This window comes from Hippocampus bargibanti, linkage group LG09 (genome assembly GCF_051943395.1).
Source record: "Hippocampus bargibanti isolate YZ-2025 linkage group LG09, ASM5194339v1, whole genome shotgun sequence".
NCBI classification, from domain to species: Eukaryota; Metazoa; Chordata; class Actinopteri; order Syngnathiformes; family Syngnathidae; genus Hippocampus; species Hippocampus bargibanti.
In genome coordinates this window covers 23,230,041-23,254,057 of record NC_142742.1, presented here as the reverse complement: position 1 = coordinate 23,254,057, position 24,017 = coordinate 23,230,041, and the positions used below count along the sequence as shown (strand labels likewise).

Below are 24,017 nucleotides of genomic sequence, written 5' to 3'. Positions count from 1 at the left end.
TTCAGCATAGGGCGGCCCGGTAGTCGAGTGGTTAGCACACCGGCTTCACAGTGCAGAGGTCGCCGGTTCGTGTCCCGGTTCGGCCTCCCTGTGTGGAGTTTGCATGTTCTCCCCGGACCCGCGTGGGTTTTCTCCGGGTCCTCCGGTTTCCTCCCACACTCCAAAAACATGCATGGCAGGCAGATTGACCACTCCAAATTGTCCCTAGGTGTGAGTGTGAGAGTGACTGTTGTATGTCTTTGTGTGCCCTGCGATTGGCTGGCAACCAATTCAGGGTGTCCCCCGCCTCGTGCCCGAAGACAGCTGAGATAGGCTCCAGCAACCCCCGCGACCCTAATGAGGAATAAACGGTATGGAAAATGAGATGAGATGAGATGAGATGATTCAGCATACTGAAAATAACCACCACGACCATCAGGACCGGTTTGGTTACATTAAACGCAGGTCTGAAAACATATCAGCTGAATCAGTGCATTTGCTCTGACAGCTACAAGATGTTGTCCACTGCATCTTCCATTCTATCTTCGAGCCTCCTGGGCAGTTGAAGTTGACCATGATCATTCTCGACTTGTTGGGGTAACAGCACCGCTTGTCAGCACAAATACCGCAATACGTCGGTTTGAACTTCTTGATAGATGTGCAACCCGAAAGCACAAACTTTTCCCCTTGTTTTGGCTTGAATTGCGGTTGGCAAGTTTTCCCTTTTGGCATCTAGAAGTCACAAGTAAAAGTAATTTCATTAATACTGTTTAAAAACATGTACCGTATTAATCCAACAATTTGAATGGAATGTTTTTATAACCACCTGAATTCTGTTGAGCGCACTCTTTTTACATGGGCGAAGTAGACACAGACGCATATCCTTCCTCATCTCACATTTGTTGTTGTTATTGTTTACACGCACGGACATGCCCAAGCCACAAGACTTGGAACAAGGGCTCCAGAAGGTAGTTTGGATCAGACAGTTCTTTTTCCAGGCCAAAGGAGGATTCTTGTGAGCTTCATAATAATTAGAAAGACACATAATCCATTAGTAACAAAAAATGGAACAGCTAACATGGATACGGTTGATAACTTGTTGGATTCCATATCTCTCCACAAACAATCCAGCATTTGGGACTGCCAGAACCAGAAACTGTTTCAGGCTGAAATATTCTGTGATAACAGTTGCTCTGTTAAAAAAAAACAACAATAAAAAAAATATTTGTGTGCATGTTGCATGTTGCATGTTTTTTTTAAATTATATTTTCTTTCCGTTATTGTGGAGTGTGTGCTCGGATGGGAGTGAAATACATTTCATACATAACATGTAAAGGGCATTATTTTGGGGATTTTTCAGTTTTGGTGCGTTAAAATGCTGTGCATGAATTGGGCCTTACGAACATGGGTGTGTTATTTTTGATGACATTGGTACAGCAGCCATTTTGATGAAACTTAAAAGGGATTCTATTGAATGTTCTGATTGGTTACTCTGTGACGAACCAAGCATTTTCCATGTTCTAGCAGATATATAAGAGTTTGAATGTCAAGAGTCAATTTAATATCCAAAGCACATGTGCATGCACTGTAAGCCTCCTGAAGCATTATTTCAGAGGAATCAAGAAACATGCAACACTCTGTTATAATAATAATAATAATAATAATAATAATAATAATAATAATAATAATAATAATAATAATTTGAAAGCGCTTTTCATTGCACTCTTACAAAAGCTTAAAATGCAAAATAAAATGTACGGCTGAAGACAAGCATACATAATTGACATCAAAATAGATCTACAAGGAAGCATGGGTAAAATGTTTGAAAAGCACTGCCAAACAAATGCGTTTTTAAACGCTGATTTGAATGATTGGAGGTCGGTACAATTGCGGATGTGTTGGGGTAGAGTGTTCCAGAAGGTGGGGGCTGCTAAAGAGAAGGCTTGATCCCCCAAGGTTTGTGTTTGATGTCAAGGAGGTTTGTGTTGGAGGAACGGACATTACGGGACGGAGTGTATTGGTGAAGAAAGTCAGAAAAGTAGGGGCCTGATTGTGAAGGGCTTTATAGGTCTGTAGGAGTAGTTTAAATTGAATATGCCGGGGAACAGGGAGCCAGTGGAGGTTTTTGATGATGGGGTGATGTGATCATGACTCCGTGTATGGGTGAATCGACGAATGTCAGCATTCTGGATGTACTGTAGTTTATTGAGGAGTTTGGAGGCTATATCGTAAAGGATGCTATTGCAGTAGGCAAGGCGGGAGGTGATGAAGGCGTGGATGAGGTTTTGAGCGGCATTGAAAAAAAGTGAAGGGCGGAGACGAGAAATGTTTTTGAGGTGGAAGAATGCGGTTTTGGTGATTTGAATGATGTCTTGGTCGAAAGAGAGGCAATTATCAAAAAGGACACCAAGGTTGCGACATTGGAGGAGGGGAACAGTCTGCAGTTGTCGATAAGGAGATTCAAGTTGGAGGCAGTTTGGGTGAGGGACTGAGGACCAACTATTAGCAGTTGAGATATAGCACAGTTAAGAGTGAGAACATTTGTTTGCATCCAAGATTTAATATCTTAGAGACATTTACACAGAGTGGAGTTGATTGTTTGGCTAAATGATTTGGTAGAGATGTAGAATTGCATGGGTATAAAAGGAACTGGTATCACGTCACTTGAGGCTTGAGGGCAGGGCTCGGGTGACGAAAGGAAAGCGGGGAGGTTGGATCCAAAATACACGGCGAGACAGATTCTCATGAACAAAAGTCTTTACTGAGACATGCATGCAAAGATGACAGCAGGATGAGGTAATTGGTAGTGATCGATAGCGGCAGACCTGACGGCACGGTAGTAGCAAGGGTGGCTTTCAGAATACTCCGACGGAGACAGTAGTGTGCGATCGGCAAATATAGTCAGAAGGCACAATCAAGGAAATGACAAACAGCTGTGGGAACCCAGGTGCGTGATGATGGGAGGGGCCGTCTCCATGGAGCAGTGGAGGAGGTGACAGAAGGGGCAGGGCGCGCCCAGGACGGCGACGAGTTGTGACAGTGCCCCCCCCCCCTCAACAGACGCCTCTTGGCGGCCCACCAGGTTTGGATGGGTGAGCCGCATGGAACGCCCGGATGAGAGACGGGTCAAGGATCCAGGCACGTGGGAGCCACTGTCGCTCCTCCGGTCCATAGCCCTCCCAGTCGAACAGGTACTGCACTCCCCTGCCCATGCGCCTGGAGTCCAGTATCTCCCGCACGGTGTAGACCGGTCTGTCGGCCAACATCCGGGGGGGGGGTGGGGGGGTTGGCATGGGGGCTAAGGAGCTGGTTTCCACTGAGGAGGGAAACGTGGAATACGGGGTGGATCCGCATGGTGGGTAGCAGCCGGAGCCTCACCGAGACCGGGCTGAGGATAGTCTCGATGGGGAAGGGACCCGTGAAGCGTGGGCCCAGTTTGGCTGAAGATCCTGCTAGCCGAAGGTCCCTCGTGGACAGCCAAACCTCCTGCCCGACCTGGTAGCTGGGTGCCCGTCGCCGATGACGGTCCGCCACCCTCTGGTTCCGGGACGCGGTGCGTGTCAGGCGTCCCTGGTCTCCTTCCAGACTCGGTGGGCCCGTCTGACGTGATGTTCAATAGACGGGACTTCCACCTGACCCTCCTGGGTGGGAAACAAGGGCGGCTGTTAGCCACAGGCGGACATGAATGGGGACCGACCTGTGGCTGCGGAGACCAGGGAGTTGTGGGCGTACTCCACCCAGGGTAGGTGTAGGGCCCACGACGCCGGGTTGTGGAGGCACACGCACCGGAGGGCCGCCTCCAGGTCCTGGTTCTTCCTCTCCGTCTGTCCATTGGTCTGGGGGTGGTATCCCGACGACAGGCAAGCCGACGCCCCTAGGGACCGACATAAACGTTTCCATACCTTGGACACGAACTGCGGTCCCCGGTCCGACACGATGTTCGTCGGAATCCCGTGGAGACAGACGACGTGGTTAACCAGGAGTTGAGCCGTCTCGATGGCGAACGGCAACCTGGTTAACGGGACGAAGTGGGACGACTTGGAGAATCGGTCCACTACGGTGAGGACGACCGTCTTGCCACGGGAGGGGGGGAGGCCTGTCACGAAGTCGACGGAGATGTGGGACCAGGGTCTGGACGGCACCGGTAGAGGCTGGAGGAGTCCTGTCGGTGGCTGGTGGGAGGCTTTCCCACGGGCGCAGGTCGGGCAGGCCTTCACGAAGAGGGTGATGTCCCTCCTGAATCCCGGCCACCAGAACCGTTGGGCGATGAGTTGGATCGTCCTGTTGACCCCCGGGTGACAGGCTATCTTGGAGGTGTGCCCCCAGATGAGCACCTCCGTGCGTAGAGGGGGGGGGGAGAACAGGCGATCCTTGGGACAGCCCCTGGGGATGGGGGTTGTCCCTGGGCTTGCTGAACTTTCCTCTCAACCTCCCACCTCAGGGCAGCCAGGATGCGCTGGGACGGCAGGATGTTGGTGGTGGTCTCCTCCCTTTCTGCCGGCTCATGGATGCGGGATAGGGCATCGGGCTTGATGTTCTGTGACCCTGGGCAGTAGGTGAGAGAAAAGTTAAAACGGGTGTGGAAGAGTGACCTGTCGTGTGTTTAGTCTCTTGGCAGACCGGATGGTCGCCAGGTTTTTATGGTCCGTGTAGACGGTGAAGGGGTGTTTAGCTCCCTCGAGCCAGTGTCTCCATTCCTGCAGAGCCAGGACGACCGCCAGCAGTTCCCGATTGCCGACGTCATAATTTGCCTCGGCGGGGCTGAGCCGGCGGGAGAAGAAGGCGCATGGGCATAGCTTCTGGTCAGTGGGAGAGCGCTGGGAAAGGACGGCCCCTACTTCGGACTCGGACGCGTCAACCTCGACCGTGAACGGGAGGTCCGGGTCGGGATGACGCAGGACAGGGGGATTAGTGAAGGCTAGACGGAGGCGGTTGAACGCCCCCTCAGCGTCGGGCGTCCACCTAAAGGGGATATTGGTGGACGTGAGGTTAGTGAGGGGGAGTGCCTTCTGACTATATCCGCGAATGAAGCGGCGGTAGAAGTTGGCAAACCCCAAAAACCGCTGGAGCTGCTTGCGCGTCTTTGGGATCGGCCATTCCACCACCGCTTTAGTTTTGGCGGGGTCGGCCCTGATCTGCCCCTGCTCCACGATGAACCCTAGAAAAGACAGAGGGTGGACATGGAACTCGCACTTCTCTGCCTTCACGTAGAGCCGGTTTTGCAGGAACCGCGCCAGGACCCGTCGGACGTGTTGCCGGTGCTCCTCTGCAAAACGGGAAAAAATGAGAATGTCATCCAGATAAACGAAAACAAAAACATTGAGGAAGTCCCTGAGCACATCATTGATCAAATTCTGGAAGACGGCGGGCGCGTTCGTGAGTCCGAACGGCATCACCAGATACTCAAAATGCCCTAAAGGTGTCTTAAATGCAGTTTTCCATTCATCCCCCTCCCGGATGCGGACCAAATGGCACGCACTACGGAGGTCTAATTTAGAAAAAATGGTTGCTGACTGAAGGGGCGTGAAGGCTGAGTCCATGAGAGGGAGGGGGTATTTGTTACGGAAGGTGATGTCGTTCAGCCCAGCAGAGACCGTGACGGCCGGATGAGTCCCGCCGCAAGGGAGGAGTCTATGTAAGTGCTCAGGGCTTCTCGTTCTGGTTGTGAAATGTGGAAAAGTCTGGAGTCCGATAATGGAGCCCCTGGCTGCAAGTCAATGGCACAGTCATACAGTCGGTGGGGCGGCAGGGATTGGACGTTGTCTTTGCTGAACACCTCCCGCAGGTCGTGGTAGCACTGTGGCACGCCCTTGAGGCACATGGCCTCGGGCGGGCCACCGCGGGAGGGGTCTCGCCCTGCCGTTGCCGACCGCAGGCAGTGCGCGTAGCAGTAGAGGCTGCAGCCCTGAATGGTGGGGCCCTCCCAGGAAATGGACGGGTCGTGGGTATTGAGCCAGTGGAGACCCAATACCAACGGCGCGTTCCGGGAGGGCATAACGAAGAATTGGCGGTGCTCAACGTGGTTCCCCGCTACCCGGAGTTTAAGCGGGGCAGTGAGGTGGGCAACTCGGGCTAACAGTCTGTCGTCAAGGTCGACGATCTCCTTAGGGGGAAGGAGATCGATCAGCTGGCAGCCCAACGAGTCAGCCAGCTGGGGGTCAATGATGCACCCGTCGGCCCCCGAGTCCACTTGTGCCCGCATGGTTTGGGAGCTGGAAGGGCCGATTAATTCGCTGTCCAGCTCCAACCGCGTAAAGGGGTTCGTGGATTTGACCTCCAGAGGTCGCCGTGGTCGCCGTTTCGACGGGGACTTGCGTAGACCTGAGGTCTTAGGCTGGGGGCCTTGGGTGCGACGATCCCCGGTGTAGGTGCAGTCGTTCCCCCCGCCCCTATCAGCATGGGTTCGGGGGATTCCTCCAGGTGCCGCACGCCCTCGCTGCCGGGTGTGGTAGTCCTGGACCGGCTTCGGGGCTTGTTGATCCGCCGGCTGCGCTGCTCCCTCTGCCGCTCCTGAAGACAGTAATCCAAGCCGATAACTATGGTGACCAGGTCGTCGAAGGTGGTGCCAGCGTCGCGGGTAGACAACTCGTTCTTAAGGTCGGCGTTCAAACCGCGACGAAACACCCCCCTCAACGCTCGGTCGCTGTAGCCGCTGCCAGCGGCCTGGATGCGGAAGGCGACGGAGTATTCCGCGGCCGAACAGGCCCCTTGGACACAGTCGAGTAGTCTCCCCTCAGCCTCGACCTCCGTCACCGGGTGATGGAAGACCCGGCGTATCTAGGCGACGAAGTCTGGGTACGAGGCGCGCAGCTCCGGTCGGGACTCCCGGATGGCCAGCACCCAGGTCTCGGCTTCTCCCGTGAGCAGGCTGGTAATGAAGGCTACCTTCGCCAGTGATGGTAATGATGTTTAGGGATTGCAAGCGAGATAGTAGAATTGAGTGGTTGATGATGTCAAAGGCAGCCATAGGTCGAGAAGGATGAGGATGGAGAGTTAGCCAGAGTCAGAGGAGAGGAGGAAGTTATTGGTGAGTCGGGCTGTTTCAGTGCTGTGTTGGGTGCAGAATCCAGATTAAAAATTTTGTTGGTTATTGTCTAGATAGGTTTTAGTTTGAGTTGCAACGGCATCTCGCAATGAGGTGCACAATCGTTTTATTTAATGTCCATTGTGAAATTAGTTGAAAATGAAAAAAAGGTTCTATACTCTATCTAATGCATAAGTATCTCCGACTCAAACATTTGATAAATAAAATACAGATAGCATCCGGCTTACGACCACCCGAACTTACGACGATGACCGCCAGACCCTATTTTTTTCATTTTAATTCAACGCCTGACACCGCATCGTGCAAGCAATCTGGACAGGCATACGACAATTTTGGTCAGCCAGCCAGGATCTCACTCTCGCACTGCAATCGACCATGTGATGGCACCGTATGGGGGAGTGTCCACCGGCGTGGACAGGGCTAGAGCCAAGGCAGGTAGACGTCGGCGCTTGGGCGTGCGGAGCGGGGTGACAAGAACGCCGCGTCGGGCCGCCGCCACCTCTTTGAGACAGTTTGTGCTGCTTTGGGGCGAAGTGGCATGTCGAGCGCGTCGGCGCCATAGACAGCCGTGCGGTTGGTCGGCGCGGAGAGCGGGGTAATGGTTGGCAGAGGGCACCCGGTAGGACACCGGCGATCCAGACCCCCGCCCTCCCGCCCTTGTGACATCCGAATCAGGTTGTTTGCAAAACATTTAGCACAGAGTCTCTATTCAACATTTTGAATGGATTTCGACTCACGACCATTTAGCTTACAACTGTTTGGTTGGAACGGAACCCGGTCGTAAATCGGATGTTATCTGTACAACATATTGTGGGACTCGTAACTCAGAAGTTTGGACTCCAAGTCTGGAGTTCAAACCTGCATATCTTTAGCTGATGTGAGAGAGGAGGATGCACAAAACCGGGATAGATGGAGGACATTGATTCGCTGTGGCGACCCCTGAAGGGAAAAGCCGAAAGGAAAAGAAGAAGAGGATGGGGTCTGGATGGCGGGGGTCTGGATCGCCGGTGTCCTACCGGGTGCCCTCTCTCTCTCTCTCTCTCTCTCTCTCTCTCTCTCTCTCTCTCTCTCTCTCTCTCTCTCTCTCTCTCTCTCTCTCTATATATATATATATATATATATATATATATATATATATATATATATATATATATATATATATATATATATATACCACACTTGAATCCAATGGCAAGCCACGAACGCAAGTTGGATTGGATTCAAGTGTGGTATATATGTGTGGTATATATATATATATATATATATATATATATATATATATATATATATATATATATATATATATATATATATATATATATATATATATATATATATATATATATATATATATATATATATATATATACCACATATATATATATATATATATATATATATATATATATATATATATATATATATATATATATATATATATATATATATATATATATATATATATATATATATATATATATATATATATATATACCACACTTAAATCCAATGGCAAGCCACGAACGCAAGTGTCCATCAAATGTGGCATATACCAAGGTGATGCTCTCTGCCCACTGCTGTTCTGCATAGGACTGAAACCGTAACTACAATGTGGCCCACTGCAAAAAATGACTTTGACACCCCTGATTTGTATTTTTTGCAGCTCTATGCAATTTCCCATTTTAACATTTTGCGTTGCCGACCACTGGAATAAGTGTATCAGGAATTGAAAGAATGGATGGATCTACTTCTAGAATCGGGACCTCACAGTGGTCTCTCCTCTGGCACTCATACATTAACAGCAGTAAATGGTCAGGCCCCAAACATTGAAATAATTTTAACAAAAGCAATACAGGGTTTTGCAGATGTACCCGCACAGACCTTCCTGGTGAATATCTCGAATATCTTGCACTGTACGGTTTTTGTCTCCCACCCAATACACACCTGACATGTAGACTGTATCCTGTACATTTTTCTTCAAATTCTTGTCGCTATGAAGGCTTGCATGCAAGTTTCCTATCAGCGGGGTGGGGCCCAAAAGACCTGCAGACTTCTGCAAGAATACAGGAATACAACCAATGACACCTGCAATACACGTGCACTTGTAAAGGGGATTTGGTTGGAAGGCTTCTCCGTTCTCATAATGGGCTCCTATAACATCACAGCCAACTCCCATCATATCTGGAAAAAAGAAAGACAAACTCATGGCTCCAGCGCTGATTACTATATATATATATTTTTTTTTTTTTGAGGGGGGGGGCTGTTTTGAAGTTTTTGTAAGTACAGTGATACCTTGGCTTACAAACTTAATTGGTTCCCAGACAGAGTGTGTAAGGCAAAAAGTGTGTCTCCCAAAAATTAATTTCCAAAAGCAAACCATTAAAATGAGAATAATCCGTTCCCAGGTCCACATAAAACATAATTTTCTACTTTCCTTAGCCTTAAAACTACACAAAATATACCTTATTTTATGTATAATAAATGTGCTATGATATTATAATTAAAAAAATAACTATAGTTTTATAATAAAGTTGTTTTGTTTACCTTTGTGATGGTCGTTGATGGCTTGATGGAATGGAGTGGCCGGTTTCATCAGCATTAAACACTTGATGAGGAACGTAACCTTCTTTCACCATCTTGAGGAATGATCCCTTGTAGGTGCTTTCTCTGCGATAATTTTATCTAATTCCTGATCAATTGTGTTCTGTTAAGCTGAGTTGATAGGACTCATTCACGGACGATGCATCACTCATTGTGGCAGCTCCGTGTGTATCCCGAAAAATAGTTCGTATGCCAAAGATAAAATTTTCATAAATTTAATATTCGTAAACAGAAAAGTTCGTAAACCAAGGGGTTCATAAACCGAGGTATCACTGTCGCATATGTTTGCATGCTGTAAGGGAGAGGAGGTGTTCCAATTGGAAGGAGTATGTTATAAGCACCACACACACACACACTCTGAGGACAGTTCGCTCTCGGAACACTTTTTAACATCTTTTGACTTCCTTACACATTGTTTTATTTTCTCAGACCTCCGTTTTTATTATACTTCCTGTCGATGATGTCACATGCTGCCGATCTTTACAAAAGCTCTCCCAAACAGCTAGGCCCTCTCTTCTTCCCTTGCGCCTCTTGCCATCCGCGTAAGCTGCCTGCCCCACTAGGTACAGGCAGTTTCATTATGTGCCAGCCCAAATATTGAATAATATTTTTGTTCTTTCTATTGATTCCTGCTTCATTAATAATTACCCTCACACCTCCCATGTGCACAAACACAATAACACACATACGCACACATACACAAACAGACACACACACACACACACACACACACACACACACACACACACACACAGACACACACACACACACACACACACACACACACACACGCGCACGCGCACACACATTCGGAAATGCATGCATGCACTAACACATTTCAAATTGGGTTTCAAATTCAGCAGCTGCCACATGCTATGTATGCATTGATGAGTAACAAGAAAGCATCTTCTCTGAATCTGAAGCCATTGTTTTGATTCTAAAGCAAGGGAAAGGGTCCTGGCGTGACGTCACGGACAAGGGGGCGGGACCTTCTGAAACTCACCATCTCCGAGGTCATTTTGGAGTAGTTTTGGGACACTTTAACTCATTTTTATTGGTGTTTTGCATTTGACAAAAATATCAGCCGGCGTGTTTTGGGTATTTTAGATGCTATTAAACATTTTTTTGTTGTCTGTTAGGAAACAAAAAAATTGTGTCGGTTGTCCTTTAAGTTTTAAGTTGAGTATCACTTATTCACAAAAGAAAATTGTCAGCAAGTCAAATTCTCCCATTTGACTTGCTGACATCTCAAGACTCAAACTCCAAATTGGGCAAGAAAAAAAAATTCTCAGTCCCATTTCGGGGAAATAGAAGCAACCTTGAGTTGAGACCACAGATGAGTGACAACATACAGTAAAGTCTCGTTATATCGATATTCAAGGGAGTCCGAAAAAATATCGATATAACCGGGACTATCGATATATCCGACTCTGTTTGCATGTAATTTTCTCCGTGCGTGCATAGAAATAGTATCGATATAACCGGGACTATCGATATATCCGATATCGATATAACGAGACTTTACTGTATTCATGGAAATTGAAACATACATCAAGCCCGGCAAAGCAAAAAAATAACAAATAACATCCTAAACTGGCCCGGGATGTGAGAGAGAACCTTTTAATGCTGCTCACATTGTTGTTTTTTATCTGAAGAGCACGGCACAATTTTGCCACAGATTATAGACTTCCCAGCTCTACTAAAGCATGGATGGGAATATAGTTTGGAAATAGCTGACTTAAAAAAGGGAATGTATATTGTATTTTTTTCACTATTGGGTTTATTCTGTGTGGGGTCACCATCTTCCTTCTCATCTAACTTTCTGTTTCCTTCTCTCTCACACCAATGAGTCATCTTTAATCCAAAAACTACCTCAGCTTTTTTTGTTGCACAATACAGTGTATTATTTAGAAAATTTCTACTCACAGGTGCATACACCAATTTTAAATCTGGGTTGGTCGGCTGAGAAGTCACAGTACATTCCCTTATGCACATCACAAATGTCCCTCTCGTTGCATGGATCTCCAATTTGTTTTGCGCAACTCTTGCAGCAGCCGCAACCATCCAGCACAGAACTCACTCCCGGTGGACAATGAGGTATTTCCCCGCACTTACACGGCCAGTGACAAAACTGTTGCCTCTTTGCCAGTTTGCGCTCATTTCCATGACGATGAACCAGAAGCTGGCCATTGACATGATCCCTGCTAAGACACTAAAAAAAATACAGTTCAAAGGAATGTAAATGGCTCCATGCAAAGGATGACAAATAGCCTTTGAAAATGGCTGTGAACTATGAAAAAGAGTTACAGCGAACCCTCGTTTATCGCGGGAGATACGTTCCAAAAATAGCCCGCAATAGGTGAAATCCGCGAAGTACAATGTCGTCAGCTTTTTTTTTTTTTTTTTTTGGAAAGAATTCTTTCTCCGATTGAAGAACATTGTTATCGGTAGTTGTTGGCATTCTTTCTTTATTTTTGAGAATAGAGACCAGCTCATGGAGCAGAATGCTGTCAAGGCCAGTGTGTTTGATGCAGTGTTGTTTGCAGTGTTGTTTCTTTTACTTTTTTTGTTTGCACATTTGCATGCCGTTAATAAAAAAATTAAAAAAAACTTTTTTTTTTTTCTTTTTTTTTTCAATTCTCAAAATAAAAGAAAAACCAAAAAAAAAGACAAAGTGCCAACAAATACCGATAACATTGTTCTTCTCTTGGAGAAAGACTGTTTAAAAAAAGTTGTTTTCCCCTGAAAAAAAATCTGTGATGCATTATAGCTGCGATAAGTGAACCGCGAAGTAGCAAGGGATCACTGTAATTCAAAATTTAACAAGGGAAACAATTACTTTCTCATGCAGGGCCTCCCTGGCAGCTTTGAAAAATTTCCCCCTATTACCTACCTGCATTCTATTTTTAGTTGGTTTACCTTTGTCTGAATTTTACAATTACATTCTTGGATGGAAAAATTTTCTATCGAATCACTTGATATTTAAAGGACAACCGACGCCACTTTGGAGAAGTTGTGTCCATAATTAGTAAAATCACTTCAAATGAATTCTACTGAGTGTATTTTACAAAGATTCCACGGCATATAGCTTTATTTTACGTTTTAAGATTCCCGCTCAATATACAGGAAGTCTTCTTTGTGAGTTAGTGACGATTCCTTACGTGACGTGACGTCAGGAACACCCCTGACCGAGAAAGCGACACACATTGTATTTTAGGTACTTTGTTTGGTCTGAAAACTTCGTGTTGATCTGTGTAGATGGCGAAATTAGTCGATTGCAAACATTTATGCTTTCTTCTTCAGAACTATTTGAATCATATTCATAACTGGATGAGTAACAAGAAAGCATCTTCTCCAAATCTGAAGCCATTGTTTTGATTCTCGAGCAAGGCAAGACGTCTTGGCGTGACGTCACGAACAAGGCGGCGGGACCTTTCCGAAACTCGCCATCCCGAGGTCATTTTGAGGTAGTTTTGGGACACTTTAACTCATTTCATTGGTGTTTTGCATTTGACTAAAAATATCAGCCTGCTTGTTTTGGTTATTTTAGATGCTATACAACGTTTTTTCTGATGTCAGTTAGGAAACAAAAAAATGGTGTCGGTTGTCCTTTTATAAGCTTGACTTCATGTGAGACAGGCATTGGAGTAACTGTACTAAACTCCACAACAAACTGAATCCTTCATGCACTGATCGCGTAACAAGTGAGCGGCACTATAGCAAGACACAACCGTATTGTCATAAAAACAAGAAATTCAAAAACAAAAGCGAAAAATCGGATCTTGCTGTTCCTTGATGTACTCCAGTACAACTGAATTTTGCTGAACTCTCGGTTTTGTGACCACCCCAGAATTAATCAAGCACTATTAATATTTATGTTGACATTATTTGATTTATAAGGAAAATTTATTTATTTATTTATTTATTGTTCTATTTTTTTATTCTTTTATTCTTTTATTTTTAAAGAAACAAAGTGAATAAAGGCCTTACCTGATGCACGAGGATGACCAAGATCACACAGCATCGCAGAGACACCATCTCTTTGGATCAAGTTATTTTTATGAGTGGATTGCAGACAAACGTCTCAAGAACGATGAGTAAGTTAAAGAAAAGTAGGAGCATTTGAGGGACTGGAGTGAGAAATGGTGTGCAAGTTTGAGGTGGGAAGAAGGGCACAAAGAGTCCCTCTGTCTGGTCTCTGAGCATGTTTCTCTGCCGTCTCGGACCAGAGAGGAAACATTCATGTTCAAAAATGTTGGAATGCTTCTTGCCCCACCTACTTGTTTACCCTACAAAAGCAGCACCTTAGTGAGCACCATGGTTTCATTGTTTAAAAAACAAACAAAAAAATAAGTAAATCAAGTAAAAGTCATTCAGTCAGAGCCATCATACAATGCCATACATTGATTAAAAAAAAGATCTTCAATCATAAAACGTGACAGAATGTTCAAATCTGACATTTTGGTGTGAAGTTCCATGCAGGGTTCCAATTTTTCGGGGGAGGTGTTATTATTATTTTTTGGGGGGTGGTCTGTGTAAAGTATATTGGTGCGATAAGTTAATAGTTTCAATATCAGAATGAGAATCTTAATCATCTTTTCCGGTAGGACACCCTGCACTATTATCATCCCAACAAAAGAAAACACATGACAGATAAGTATGGAAGAATATTCTTTAATGTAATTGATAACTTTCAGGAACAACTGTGAGACAATGTGAAAAGTATCAAGCAGAGCTAAAGTGATCAGTGGTAGAATGAATTACGATAACAATTGAACAGTTGGTGCAAAAAAATCTGAACCATTTTAAAGGACAACCGACACCATTTTTTGTTTCCTAACTGACATCAGAAAAACGTTTTATAGCATCTAAAATACCCAAAACATGCAAGCTGATATTTTCAATCAAATGCAAAAACACAAATAAAAATGAGTTAAAATGTCCCAAAACTACTTCAAAATGACCTTGGAGATGGCGAGTTTCAGAAAGTCCCGCCCCCTTGTTCGTGACATCACGCCAGGACGTCTTGCCTTGCTCAAGAATCAAAACAATGGCTTCAGATTTTGAGAAGATGTTTTCTTGTTACTCATCCAATTATGAATATGATTCAAATAGTTCTGAAAAGGAAAGCATAAATGTTTGCAATCGATTAAAGAAGTACTTCTGTATTAATTCGAGCCGTCAGGACTCCAATGTCGCGTCCCAGAACATGCACAAGATGGCACCCAAGCTCCATTGGAAATGGGGTGATTTGTCTGCTGGGAATTTGTGTCAACTAGTATCAAATAGTACTCTTAGTTCAACACACAATGATTCACCATCGCGTTATTTATGTGTTTTCCTTCCTAATTTCAACACTAAGTTTTCAGACCAAACAAAGTACTTAAAATGCATTGTGTGTCGCTTTCTCGGTCAGGGGCGTTCCTGACGTGACGTCATTCGAAAACAAAACTTCCTGAATATTCAGTGCGAGTATTAAAACGTAAAATATAGCTATAAGTGGTGGAATCTTTGTCAAATACACTCAGTAGAAGTAATTTCAAGTGATTTTACAAATTATGGACACAACTTGTCCGGAGGCGTCGGTTGTCCTGTAAAGTAATCAGTCGCTACATTTGTACAATAAGTGTGCAATTATGCGGATGTCCTTGTCTGGATGATGGCACTGACATGTGTGGCACCCTCGGTTACATGTTCCCTCATATTATATTTGAGAATTTCTACGAGAACATAGTTTGTGCTAAAAGAATGTGCTCTGATGTCCTGTATATTACCTGTGCATGGTAGGGATAATTGATGAATGTTAGGGAATGACACTTTACAGTAGACTTCTTATTCTTCTTTTCCTTTCGGCTTTTCCCCTCAGGTGTCGCCACAGCGAATCAGTGTCCTCCATGTATCCCGGTTTTGTGCATCCTCTTCTCTCACACCAGCTACCTTCATGTCCTCTTTGACGACATCCCTAAACCTCCTCTTCGGTCTTCCTCTCGGTCTCCTGCCTGGCAATCCAAGGCTCAGAATCCTTCTCCCTATATAGTCACTCTCTCTCCTATGGACATGTCCAAACCGTCTCAGTCTGGCCTCTCTGACTTTCTCTGCAAAGCCTCTAACATGAGTTGTCCCACTAATGTACTCATTCCTGATCCTATCCAACCTGGTCACTCCCAAAGAAAACCTCAACATCTTCAGCTCTGCTACCTCCAGCTCTGCTTCCTGTCTTTTCTTCAGTGGCACTGTCTCCAGTCCAAACAACACGGCTGGTCTGACCACGGTTTTATACACCTTTCCTTTCATCCTAGCTGAAACCCTTCTATCACACATCACACCTGACATTTTTCTCCAGCCGCTCCAGCCTGCCTGGACACGCTTCTTCACCTCTTTTCCACACTCTCCATTGCTCTGGACAGTTGACCCCAAGTACTTAAAATCCTCCACCTTCTTTATCTCTTCCCCCTGTAGCATCACGCTTGCACTTGGATCCCTCTCATTCACACACAACACTTTACAGTAGACTGACGGTTATTATTCTATTGTATAGATCTGCACATACATTGCAGTGGGTATGTGGAAAACGTATTTCCATCATAGCACGTGAACATTATTTCAGTTATTCAATTCAATTTATTTATAACTGTGTACTTTTTGTCTTACCTAATGTAATAAAAATAGTTAGGTTTTTGTCATTTGTTTCCGTCATGACCATGCTATGGGTTGAAAATGTTACAGACAGACCACGGGAAACTTTTTATCCCTGCCTGACCTGATGATTTATCCAGGTGGTCCCAGCCTTTTTTGCCTCAATGACGGGTTAATTGTCAGACAATAATATCAGGAACTGGCCTTTAAGGTGTGGTGTATAAATACAACAAAATATGATGATATGACCTGCATGAAAACTGTGATATAATTTTCAAAACATAACAATAATAAATATTAATCTTGACATAAGGAGAATCCTGTCGGGCCGCAGCACTTGCCGGTCGCTATGGTAATAATTAAACACGCCTTCAAATTGATATGCACCACAGAATAAAAGTGCATTAAAAATGCAACTCACCGTTGCCATATTTTATGCAGAGTGCGCCAGGTGCGTGGGACTCTCCCATTGACATAAATCTGCTTTTTCATTAGTACTCCTGACACTGGATATTAAATGTAGGATTTTTTTTTTTTTGGTAGACATAGACTCCTCTTCTCTCTCCTGGCTGGGTTTGGATGTCCTGATGAACATAGGAGCTAAGTTGTCTGAGGCTTAAAGGACAACCGACACATTTTTTTTCGTTTCCTAACTGACATCAGAAAAAACGTTTTATAGCATCTAAAATACCAAAAACACGCACGCTGATATTTTTAGTCAAACGCAAAACACCAATAAAAATAACTTAAAGTTGCCCAAAACTGCCACTAATTACTTCAAAACTAGAGAGATTCAGAAAGTCCCGCCCCCATGTTTGTGACGTCTCATCAGGAACCTCCTTCACAAACTGCTTTGCTCCAGAATCAAAACAATGGCTTCAGAGAGTTCAGATTTGGACATCGTTTCCTGTTACTCATTCAGTTATGAATATGATTGAAATAGTTCTGAAGAGGAAAGCATAAGTGGTTTGTGATTGATTAAAGAAGTCCTTCTGTATCAATTCGAGCCGAATACAAGCGACGAAACCAGGGAAGGACACGACATATGAAGCATATATAAAGCTCCGTGAAATAGCAATATAGCATCAACTTTGGTGATATGTGCCATATAAGGACATGAATAACAAATATTAAGCTACAAGATGTCAACATCAATGCATATTGTTTAATGGTTGTGCATGCAAAAAGTTATTTAAACTTTCAAGACGAAAAGATGCGAACTTACATATGAATGGCCTTTTATACAATAGAGTTCATAATAAGAAAATTGGAGTCAATCGCAATTCACAACAAATTGATAATTTAATCAGGCAGAGAGTATGACCAAGCGGCTAATCGCTAACTCTGGTTTCCCATGTGTGACCCCTGGCAGGGTCACACATGGGAAACAGGTCCTTTGTCAGTGACCAGAAAAAGCACGGCTCAAACAGCCTCTTATGACCATGCATCCATCCATCCATCCATCCATCCATTCGTTTTCTGCCGCTTATCCAGGGTCAGGTGGCGAGGGCAGCAGCTTTAGTATGCAAGCCCACACTCCCCTCTCCCCAGCCACTTCTTCCAGCTCTTTCTGGCGGATCCGAGGCGTTCCCGGACCAGGTGGGTGATATAATCTCTGCAGCGTGTCCTGAGTTATCTGCCAGTGAGATATGCCCGGAAAGCCTCACCAGGGAGTCCTCCAGGAGGCATCCTAATTAGATGCCCAAGCCATCTCATCTGGCTCCTCTCTATGTGAAGGTGTAGCAGCTTGACTCCAAACCCCTCCCGGATTACCGAGCTTCTCACTTTATCTCTAAGAGAGAGCCCGAACACACTACAGAGAAAACTCATTTTGGCCGCTTGTTCCCGGGATGTCGTTCTTTCACTCATGACCCATAATTTGTGACCGTAAATGAGGGATTGACCTGTAAATCGAGAGGTTCGCCCTTCTGCTCAGTTACTTTACCACGACAGATCAGTAAAACCACATTGATATGCTTGTAAATTTCTCTCTCTCTCCAACCCGCATTTGTGAACAAGACTCCAAGAAACTTTAATTCATCCACTTGGGGCAAGATCTTTTCGCTGACACAAAGAAAGCCCTTCACCCATTTTTTACTGAGAACCACATATTTGATGGTGCTGATTATCCTCCCAACCGCTTCACACTCTGCTGTGAAACACTCGAGAGTTGGAGAACTCTGCCTGAAGTCCCCAACATGACCACATCATGTGCTTTTGCAGATGATGTGGCTCCAATAAAGCAGAAAAGCTTTACTGAAGCCATCATAATGGAGTCCTTCAACTAGATATTTAAACTATAAAGGTTATGAACAAAATTGGTGACAAAGGACAGCCCTGGAAGGACCCAACCCTCACTGGAAATGATTGTGACTTACTGCCGGCAATGCGAACCAAACTCTGACATCGAATACTCGCGAAGCACCCCTCACAGAACTTCCTGAGGGACACGGTCAAAAGCGTTCTCCAAGTCCACAAAGCACATCTAGACCGGTTGGTCCCATGCACACTCAAGGACTCTGCTCTGGGTGTAGAGCTGGTCCACTGTTGCACGGCCGGGAGGAAACCCACACTGCTCTCTTCAATCCAAGGCTTCAATCTAAAGGTTGACTTCCTCTCCAAAATCCCTGAATAGACCTTCCCATGAAGGTTGAAGAGCATGATCCCTCTGTGGTTGGAAGACATCCTCCTTTTAAAAAGGGGCACCGCCACCTCGGTCTACCAATCCAGAGGCATTCTTCCCGATGACCATGTGATGTTGGAGATGCATGCCGACCAAGACAGCCCCACAACATTCAGAACCACTTATCCACCCCTGGAGCCTTGCCACCAAGGAACTTTTAAACCTCATTGATGACTTCAACCACAGAGATCGGAGAGTCAATCTCAGAGTCTCCAAATTTAAAACAGGCAAGCAAGGATACAACAATAAATAAAATACAATTATAAATAGAATACAACAAATAAAAGACAATTATAAATAGACACAAGAGAAAGAGCTACACAAAAAAAAATTTTAAATAGGTGGGCTTTGAGATGGGATTTGCAGGTGGGAAGAGAATTGATGTTACAAATGTTCGGATGAAGTGAGTTCCAGAGTTTGGGGGCGCAGCAGCTGAAAGCTCTGTCCCCTATCGTGCTGATACGGGCAGGGAGGCTCACAGAGGTGGAGGGACGAAGAGGATTTGAGAGAACAAGAGGGAATAGAAATTTGAATAGCTTTAAATTTATAAAGAATTTTAAAGTGGATTCTATATTTCACCAGTGCAGCTCTTGGAGGACGGGGGTGATGTGGTGAAAGGATGAGGTTCTGGTGATGATCCGTGCTGAAGAATTCTTGACTAGTTGAAGTTTTAGGAGAAGTTTCTGAGGGACACCAAGTGGAAGTGAATTGCAATAGTCAATCCGGGAGGTGACAAGACTATGAACGAGGATAGCAGTGGTGTGAGGAGCGAGACACGGGCGAAGACGATTGATATTGCGTAGGTGGAAGTACGTGTAATGATATGAGCAAATCGTATTTGCATGTTCTACTAGTGATGCCGTGATTTAGATCAAAGGAGCATGCGCGCTGCTGCAAGTCAGGCTGATGAGAGCCTACGAGAGCCACACATGTCAATTGCCTTCTCCCTCCAACCAACACAGCTGTCCTAATAAAGAACCTCAACTCTATCCAGAAGTTGTATCATTTACCGAACCCGCTTACACAAAGCAACACATGGTGTCAGAATTGGTCTGGAAGACAAGAGGACGATAAAATGACTTGGAACGGAAGATTCCACGTAGGAAAGACATTGAGCACAACCCACGGCAGGAAACGGCAGAAATGGAAGCTTAACTTCCACCCACAGCTCTGCAGCTAACAGGTAACGTGGCTGAAAACTGGAAGAGATTTAAGCAACGTTTTGAACTGTATTTGTCTGCAATTGGAGCTGATGAAAGCCATTCAAAGATGAAAGCATCCATGTTTTTGCACGTTGTGGGAGAGGAAGCTCTAGAGGTCTACAATAACTTCACATTTGATGCTGAGGATGACAAGATGAAAATTTCAAAAATAATGGAAAAGTTTGAAGCTTACTGCATTCCGAAACGCAATGTGACGTTAGAAAGGCACAGATTCTTCACATGGGTACAGACAGTTGGAGAAACTATTGACCAATATGCAAATGAGCTGAGAAACAGGTCAAAGACATGTGAGTTTGGTGGATTAACAGAATCACTGATCAAAGACAGTATAGTGTGTGGCATTACAGATAATAAACTGAGAGAAAGGCTACTCAGAGAATCAGATCTGGACCTGGAAAAAGCCTTAGGACTGTGTAGAGCCGCTGAGACTGTTAAGTCACAGGCTAAAGAGTTGCTAAATGATGCTAGCTGCAACGTGGATGCAGTGGAGAGGAATGCACACAGATTCAACAAAAACAAGACTGCTGAGATGAAAGCAAGAGTGAGACAACACAACAAAAATAGGATATTCAAACAAAAATGTTGTACTCGTGGTACGCAACATCCCCCAAAGCAATGTCCAGCATATGGGAAAATATGTAAAAACTGCGACAAAGCAAATCACTATGCTCGTTGCTGCAGGAACCAAGAAATCAAAGGCAAGGTAGATGCAGTAGATGATCATTATGATGTGGAGGAACTTTATGTGCATGCTGTAAAAGATGAAAGAGAAGAAAGAGATTGGATCACTGCGCTGAAAGTGAACAACATTCATCTAAAATTCAAATTGGATACTGGAGCCAATGTGAATGTCATTTCAGAGACTGATTTCATGAAGATCAGACCGAGACCAAAAATACATAAAGCAAACATGAAAGTAACAGCTTATGCGGGTTCAGTCATACCAATGAGAGGAAAATGCATTGTGAATGTGACACATAAAGGCCAATTACATACGCTATCTTTCATCATAGTTCCAAGGGATGTGCAGGGTCTACTAGGATTGTCGGCATGTGAGAGACTACACCTAGTGAAGAGAGTTTTTGTCGTGGATAGACAAAAAGAGACAGCATATGATCAACTGATGGAGCAGTACAAAGACTTGTTTCAAGGGTTAGGCTGCCTACCAGGAGAACACACAATCAGAGTGGACAAGAGGTGTGCCACCAGTGATACATCCATGCAGGAAAGTCCCATTTGCTCTTCAATAGCAGCTAAAATCAGAATTGGACAACATGGAGAGCAGGCATGTGACAAAGAAAATTGATGAGCCGACTGACTGGGTGAGTTCCCTCGTTGTCGTAGACAAAAAGAACGGAAAATTCAGAATATTCCTGGATCCCAGAGATCCAAACAGAGCCATCAAGAGAGAACACTTCAAGCTACCTACTCGTGAACCGATTATGGCACAGGTTTCAAAGGCAAAGTATTACAGCAAGCTAGATGCTTCTTCAGGATTTTGGCATATGAAGCTGCATGAGCCAAGTTCCAAACTATGTACTTTCAACACTCCGTTTGGAAGATACAGATTCCTAAGACTACCTTTTGAAATTGCTTCAGCTCCTGAAGTTTATCACAAAACAATCAACATGATATATGAGCACTTGGAAGGAGTTGATACCTCAATGGATGACATCATCATTTGGGGTGCCACCAGAGCTCAACATGACGAGAGACTGAAAGCTGTGCTAGAGGCAACAAGAAAAGCAAACCTGAAGCTGAATAAAGAGAAATGTCAGCTAGGTGCAACAGAATTGACATTTGTGGGAGATATCTTAAGCAGTGAAGGTATCAGACCAGACCCACGAAAAGTGTCTGCTATAGAAAACATGCCAAGGCCACAATGCAAAAAAGATGTGCAACGGTTTAATGGGATGATCACTTTCATGGGAAAAATCATACCCAACCTGTCAGAAAAGATGGCCCCACTGAGACAACTAACTGAGAAGAAGATAGAATGGCAATGGAATCATGAGCATGAAAAGGCATGGAATGAACTGAGGAAGCTGCTCACAGAGGAACCAGTACTAAAATTCTATGATCCAGAAAAACCAATCAAAATATCATCGGATGCATCACAGAGTGGGCTTGGTGCAGTACTTCTACAAAAACATGAAGGCTGGCAACCCGTAGAATTCGCTTTGGATGAGAGCATTCGCTTTGGATGAGAGCATTCGCTTTGGATGAGAGCTGCGATGTACGTGACACCGCCCAGCTGCTCATCTTCTTACGTGGGATAACCGCAGACTTTCAAATCACGGAGGAGTTGGCAGCCATGCAGTCAATAAAGGGACAACCACTGGTAATGACTTGTTCAGAGAGGTAAATGCATGTATGGCCATGTTAGGACTGACATGGGACAAGCTTGCAGGTGTGACAACAGATGGTTGTCCAAATCTAACCGGGAAAAATGAATACAGGATAAAGTGACAGATATGAACCCTGATCAGAAATTGACATTTTTGCTTTGTATCATACACCAGGAAGTGTTGTGTAAGACAGTGTAAAAAATGAAACATGTCGTTGATGCTGTCACTAAAATAGTTAACTTCACCAGAGCGAGAGCTTTAAATCCCAGACAGTTTGTTGCTTTGTTGGAGGAAAATGAGGCTGAACATGGTGACATAAGCTATCACTGCACTGTTAGGTGGCTCAGCCTTGGCAAGGTTCTGAAAAGTGTCTGGGACCTGAGAGACCAGATTCAGAAGTTCTGTATTCAAAAAGGTCATGATGTCCCAGAACTTTCAGATAACGACGGATTCGCTGTGGATGTGACTGCACTAATGAACGAACTAAATGTCAAAATGCAGAGCAAGGGCCTTTTTGTGCATGAGATGTACAGTGCAGTGAAGGCTTTCATGAGAAAACTGCAGCTTCTCTCAAGCCAAGTGAAGGCCAACATTCTGACCCACTTGCCAACACTTAAGAAAGCCAACATTCTGACCCACTTGCCAACACTTAAGAAAGCCAAAAGATCAGGTGATCATCTCCAAAAGTACTCAACCACGTTAGAAGCATTGCATGCAGAGTTTTCAAGGCGATTTCAAGATTTCAAAACTCTTGATAGTGAAATGCACACGGTTTCTTCTCCCTTCAACTGCAGTGTGGATGATGCACCAAGTGAAGTTCAGATGGAACTCATTGATCAGCAGTCTGACACACTTCTGGCAGATCACTTCAAGTCAGTCTCACTGCTGGACTCAAAGAGGAGAATTTTTCACACCTGAGGAGGCATGCTCAGAGAATCCTAGTCCTCTTTGGATCTACCTATCATTCTGAACAGACATTCTCAGTTATGAAGTTCTCAGCTGTCCTTCACATAGCCACTTCAGACATTCCGCCAGATTTCAATGCCCTTGTTCAAGCCCAGAACAGACTGGATTATTCTCACTGAAGAGGTAACACGAGGTGGAAAACATTACAAGTTATTGTTTGTGGAGATTAACAAATTACAAATAAATTGCACTGGTTCAATAATTGTTTTTCTTATTGAACCAATACACCACAATTTCACATTGTCAAGGTTTTGCAAGGTGGTGATGGCGGGTGCGGATCCCAAAGAGCAGGCAGGAGGGAGCAGGAGGTTGTTTGACAAATTGTATTAAATTAAAGTCAGCAGGAACAAAATGTAAAACATCAAAATCATCGAAATGGAAAAAATACAAAGTAGCAAAAGAAGACCAAAAGTAAAAGTCCGCCAAGGTTAAACAAACACATACTCAATGCATGCAGCAAACAAGCAGCAAACAATGAACAGACACCGGATGGTCGTGCCGGGTCTCCTTTTAAGTGTCAGCGATTAAGACGACCA

The 24,017-nt window shown here is 44.6% G+C and overlaps 1 protein-coding gene across 1 annotated transcript; it reads right to left on the bottom strand.

Moving 5' to 3' along the window:
- Positions 1-380: 380 nt before the first annotated feature.
- On the bottom strand, positions 381-13,830 carry ccn6 (cellular communication network factor 6). The gene is made up of 5 exons (XM_089005065.1): positions 13,616-13,830; positions 11,552-11,837; positions 8,969-9,205; positions 806-999; positions 381-711 (listed from the first exon to the last, which is right to left on the bottom strand). Exons 1-5 carry the CDS (start codon positions 13,661-13,663, stop codon positions 430-432), a joined length of 1,047 nt encoding a protein of 348 aa, XP_088861191.1. The 5' UTR covers positions 13,664-13,830; the 3' UTR covers positions 381-429.
- Between the last annotated feature and the right edge of the window lie 10,187 nt (positions 13,831-24,017).